Source organism: Prionailurus viverrinus, chromosome A1 (assembly GCF_022837055.1).
Source record: "Prionailurus viverrinus isolate Anna chromosome A1, UM_Priviv_1.0, whole genome shotgun sequence".
NCBI classification, from domain to species: Eukaryota; Metazoa; Chordata; class Mammalia; order Carnivora; family Felidae; genus Prionailurus; species Prionailurus viverrinus.
In genome coordinates, this window is record NC_062561.1 from 92,662,783 (window position 1) to 92,668,782 (window position 6,000).

General features: G+C 47.2%; 1 protein-coding gene across 1 annotated transcript in view; it reads left to right on the forward strand.

Annotated features, from left to right (window-relative positions):
- Nucleotides 1-5,369, forward strand: part of LOC125164113 (translation initiation factor IF-2-like) — a 28,830-nt gene extending 23,461 nt beyond the window's left edge. Inside the window, exons 3-4 of the mRNA XM_047856612.1 lie at nt 3,984-4,133; nt 4,546-5,369. Of these exons, the coding sequence (XP_047712568.1) occupies nt 3,984-4,133; nt 4,546-4,600 (205 nt within the window). The 3' untranslated portion in view covers nt 4,601-5,369. The remainder of the gene's footprint in view (nt 1-3,983; nt 4,134-4,545) is intronic.
- The last annotated feature ends 631 nt before the right edge of the window (nt 5,370-6,000 follow it).

Below are 6,000 nucleotides of genomic sequence, written 5' to 3' on the forward strand. Positions count from 1 at the left end.
CCTAACCTTCATGTTTATTTTAAATTTGTATTATTTTTTAAAGTTTGTTTATTTGTGTGTGTGTGTGTTGTTTTTTTTTTTTTTTACCGTTTATTCATTTTTGATAGAGACAGTGCGAGCAGGGGAGGAGCAGAGAGCGAGGAGTTTCCAGGCTTTGAGCTGTCAGCACAGAGCCCCATGCAGGGCTCGAACCTATGAACCTTGAGATCATGACCTGAGCAGAAGTTGGACACTTAACTGACTGAGCCACCTAGGCGCCCCTATATGTATTTTTAATGTTTGTATTTTTGAGAGAAACAGTGTGAGGCAGGGAGGGGCAGAGAGAGAGGGAGACACAGAATCCGAAGCAGGCTCCAGGCTCCAGGCTCCAGGCTCCGCTGTCAGCACAGAGCCTGATGCAGGGCTCGAACTCAAACTGTGAGATCATGACTGGACGCTTAACTGACTGAGCCAGCCAGGTGCCCCCTAAGTTTATTTATTTTTCAGAGAGATTGAGAGAGAGAGAGAGAGAGAGAGAGAGAGAGAGAGAGCATGTGGGGGAGGAGCAGAAAGAGAGGGGGCAGAGGTTCCAAAGCAGGCTCCTTGCTGACAGCAGAGAGCCCAACGTGGGGCTCGAACTCACGAAGAGTGAGATTATGACCTGAGCCACCCAGGCGCCCCCTAACCTTCAGGTTTAAAGGGCAAAGATGGGGTGGGAGGTCGATTCTGTGAAACCCCAGGAAAAAAAATCCAGGACCAGTGAAGTGTGTGTGAGGGAGGTAAAAAGGAGAGGCAACAGGGAGGCAGATTTCAGCTCTGCCCAAGGCTGTCTCTTCTGAACATCATAACTGTTTCAAGATGTAACAGATAATGTCAGGAAGTGGCCACCTCCTTGGCACGAAGGTGGGGGGCAGTGTTTAGGCTGAGCCTGGGCAATGGCTTCTACCACTGTTCAGAGGGAATCCAAGTGCTGCGTGGGCAGGCCGAACTGCATGCCCTTTGTGGTTTCCTCCAGCCCTAGAGGGCTGGATTCTGTGCCCACAGACTGGATGCCAGGGTGAAGGAGCAGGAAGAGCTAAAAATGGCTTGTGCACTGCTGGCTTGGAAGCCTGCAAGGCGGCGGCAGCAGCTGCTGCAGGTACAAGCTGGGAACCGAGGATGAAACTGAGTAGCAGGAGGGGCAGAATGTTACGTTTTTGTGTGATGCTGCTTGAAAGGCAAGGACTGTAGAGGTCAGAGCAGTCAGTCAGGTCTTTTGACCTTTCCATGCCTCTCTGTGTCTTTCTTGGAAGAGTAGCCCTCAGACAGTGTTGTAAGAGGATTTAGATGGAAACACGCTGGTTGGAAGCCACTGGATAAAGGTGAGCGCCTCCCCCACCCCACGAACTGCCAGAGAGGCTTTACCTTTCCTGGAGGGAGTGTGCACAAGGTTCCTGCCCAGGTGGCCAGAAGCCTGACTTACTGATTTCCATCAGCAAGAGGGAAAGTCATTTTATTTTATTTTATTTTATTTTATTTTATTTTATTTTATTTTATTTTATTTTATTTTATTATTTTATTTTATTAAAATAAATCACAATATCACAGTTCCCTTTCCCATCCTGGAAGTTCATTTACAGCAGCTTCCTCCAGGAAGCACTCCACACCCACTGTTCTGGTCTCTACCTTGTCTCTCTTGGATTGAGGGCTCAGCAGTCCAGGTTTGTGTCAGGGCATGAGGTGGCCCGGAGCTGGCAGGGCTCCTAGATGTCATCCAACAAGACTTTCCCTCTTGCAGATGGCCCAAATGTCTGTCAAGTGACAAATGGATAAAGAGGTGGTGTGTGTGTGTGTGTGTGTGTATGTATGTATATATACATACATATATATATATATATTATATATATATATGAAGGAATATTACTCAGCGATGAAAAAGAATGAAATCTTGCCATTTGCAACAAAGTGGATGGAACTGGAGGGTATTATGCTAAGTGAAATAAGTCAGTCAGAGAAAGATATGCTATGATTTCACTCATACGTGGAATTTGAGACACTGAACAGAAGACATGGGGGCAAGGAAGGAAAAATAAGATAAAAACAGAGGGAGGCAAACCATAAGTGACTCAAATACAGAGGACCGAATTTGGATTGAGGGGGTTAAATGGGTGCATTAAGGAGGATGAGCACTGGGTGTCATACATAAGAGATGAATCACTGTGTTCTCCTGAAACCAAGACCACAGTGTATGCTAACTAATTTGAGAATAATAAATAAAATGAAATAATGAAATAAGATAAAAATAAAAACAGTGGGTGTGGAGGGCTTCCTGGAGGAGGCTGCTGTAAATGAACTTCCAGGATGGGAAAGGGAACTGTGATTTATTTATTTTTTTTAAATTTATTCACTTTGAGAGAGAGAGGGAGGGAGAACAAGCAGGGGAGGGGCAGAGAGAGAAGGAGAGAGAATCCCAACTCGGGGCTCTTATCTCGCCAGCTGTGAGATCGTGACCTGAATGGAAATCAAGATTGGCCGCACAACCAATTAAGCCACTCAGGTGTCCCTGTGATACTATGATTTATAACAACAAATAAGAACTTGGTCTTCATCCCAGTTTCTGGCACCGAGCTCCTAAAACCCTTGGAATTTCCGAAGTGGTGAGAGCGGCAAAAGTGTCTTTTGTTATGTTAATGAGGTGACTTTGGGGACCCCCCCCCAGGATGGGGACTGGTTGCTTGGAGAACAAACCACGTGATTAGCGGGTTGGAAATTTCAGGCTCACCCCCTGCATTGAGAGGAGGGGAGAGGGGCTGGAGGTTGAACTGATCTCACCAGTGGTGGGCGATTTAATCATACCTGCCTGTGCAGTAAAGCTCCATAAACACCCAAAAGCATGGGGTTCCGAGAGCTTCCGGGTTGGTGAGCACGTGGAGACTTGGAGAGAGTGGCGCTCCTGGAGAGGGCCTGGAAGCCCCACGCGTCGTCCCTGTACCCTGCCAGATGCATATCTTCCATCTGGCTGTTTCTGAGTTACAGCCTTTATAATAAACCGGTAATCTAGTAAGTAAAGTGTTTCTCTAGGTTCTGGGAGCCGCTCTAGCAAATTAATAAAACCCGTGGGAGGAAGTCACTGGAACTTACCATCCATAGCCAGTCAGTCGGAAGCACAGTAACCTGGATTTGCGATTGGCATCTGAAGGGGTGAGGTGGGGTGGGACAGAGGGGTGGCAGTCTTGTGGGGCTGAGCCCTTAACCTGTGGCGTCTGATGGTCTCTCCAGGTAGACAGCATCAGAATTGAGCTGAATTGTCGGACACCCAGCTGGTGCCGGAGAAACACTTGGGGGTGGGGAAAGCACCCGCACGTTGGAACTGGGGTGTAGAATCGGAGGAACACACTTCTCTGAGTTCCCCTCTTTTTCATAGTTTTGACATTGAATTGTGGAAATGTTTTACATATCCAAAAAAAGTAAAGTTAAACCAGAAAAGAGAAAAAAGCAAACCTGAACTGGAATATGAATAGAAAAAAAAAAAAACCCCTAATTATATATCAAATCAGTAACATTCTCGCACACACTGAAGAATCCTTGATTCCGGTACCCATTAACGGAGCATTCTCCAAGGATAAAAAGAACAGCTCTCAAACCCTGACCTTTGCTAAGGCTTGTTGTAGGAGTGGTTTGATGGCGTATTTCTGAAATAATTGTGTGTGTGTGCTGCAGGATACATGTACTTTCTTGCAGTTTTAAAGAAGGGTGTGATTTCCTTGAGCTCTCTGGGACTGCTTCTAGCAAAGCAAACATTTTAATAAGTAGACACTTAGCAACTGACCTGTCAGCACTTGGGATCCAGACGGGCTGTGAAACCAGACTCCACCCCCATCTCTGAGCGGTGATGAGTCACTGAGTGGACAGCGCCCCCTGCAGGACACTGTTGGCCAAGAACGCGCCTTCCTTCAGCAGCCCTTGGATGTTAATTACAATTTTTCCAACACCAAAACTTGGTGGGACCCTCTTCCTTCGCCTAGGTGTTACTGGAGGAGATCGACTGCGTTCATAGAGTCTGTCTTTCCCATGATTCAGTTATGGACCAGTGGAAAGGGCGGAGTTTACGAAATCGGACGGAACGAAGTTAATACAACACAAACGGAGGTCTTAACCGTGGAGATAATGAAAAGGTGAGGATGAATTCGGATATGGGAATGGGAAGAGGCTTTCCCAACGTGGGTTAGGTTATAAAATCAAGGGGACAGAGCGTGGGAAAAGGGGGGGACGACAGTCTGGAGCGGCCAGGATGAACAGGGCGGCAGCTGTTCCTTGACCGTCACTGTTCATCTGTTAATGGCTATGATGGTCAGACGAAGCGCCTCTAAGCAGCAGGTGCGCAGGCAGACCTCCAAGGCGAGTGGTCAACGGTGGGCCAGGTAAGGCCGTGTTAGTGTCCGGGTCTGCCAGACTCCAGAATTTGTGTTCGTTCCCCCGCTGGTTCACGGTAGCAAAGAGGGTCAGGCACTCCAGGACTTCCCGCCAGGGTAGGGAGGAGGTGGAGCTTCCTGGGCTCTGAGCCATTCTCTGCCTTTTCTTCACCAGATATCAGCGCGCAGGCAGGGAAGGGGGACTGAACGACCCCCCCTGGGATGACTGACAGCCTCCAGCCACCTCCCACGGACTCCCTATCTCCATCTCCTTGTGCCTGAAGCCCACAGCGATGCCCTTAAGCAGGTGGACAGCAGCGGCTCAGGGGCTGGCGTGGGGTAGGTGCACAGTTCACCGCCAGGTGGCCGAAGGCTCTAGTTCAGAGCCTTACCTTGTTAGTTCAGCAGCAACTGTGCACCAACCTACTCAACACCCGCAATGAATGACATTTGAAGCTCAGAACCGTGCCAGACTGAGGGGCGTGCATGTGAAATGCATCTGCGTGGCTCTCTCCTTTATTTACTGCTTACTACTTGCCAGTCACTGTGCTAAGCACTTGGCAAGTATAATGTGGAGGAGAGTTTTGAATTGTGTCACTGTGATTTTTTTTTCCCCTCTGTCTTCCCTTGGCTGTGACCTCCCTGCCAAAGCCATCGTTTGCCTTGGTCTTGCTGCGGGAATGTAAAGCTTTTACTCCAGTTCAGATCTGAGAGCCAGCAGGGTTGGAAACAAGAAGGATTTTGTGAACTTTTTTAGTTCCCAGGCCTGGCAGATAAGCTCAGATGTCTTCAAACTAAGGGTACACAAACTTCTGGGGTGCACAGTCTTTCCAGGTGCAGGGGCTGGGAAAACCAGAAAACAGGTTTTACTAATTTATTGACTGATACACAGAATCTGAAAAAGAATCTTTTTAAAAAATAACTGATTAAGTTTTTATTTTATTTTTTATTTTTTTAAGTTTACTTATTTTGAGAGCAAGAAAGTGAGCAGGGGAGGAGCAGAGAGAGAAGGAGAGAGAGAGAATCCCAAGCAGGCTCTGCGCTGCCAGTGTGGGGCCTGATGCGGGGCTTGATCCCACCAACTGTGAGATCATGACCTGAGCTGAAATTAAGGGTCGGAAGCTCAACTGACTGAGCCACCCAGGTGCCCCTCCTTTTTTTTCAAGTGAGGTATAATTTTTTTTAACTGAGGTATAATTGACATATAACATTATATTAGTTTCAGGTGTACAACATCATGATTTGGTATTTGTATATATTATGAAATGATCATCACAATAAATCTAATTAACAGCCACCAGCATACATAGTTGCAGACATATTTTTCTTGTGATGAAAACTTTTAAGATCTACTGTCTTCACCTCTCCTTTTGTCTAGAAATGCATTAGTCTCAGGGCACCTGGGTGGCTCAGCCGGTTAAGCAGCTGACTTCGGCTCAGGTTGTGATCTCCGAGTTTGTGAGTTTGAGCCCCGAACTGGGGCTTTGCACTGGCAGTGTGGAGCCTGCTTGGAATTCTCTCTCTCCCTCTCTCTCTCTGCCTCTCCCCTGATCACTCTCTCTGTCCCTCTCTCAAAATAAATAAATAAAAACTTAAAAAAAAAAAAAGAATCATCCTTAGTTAGGTGGGG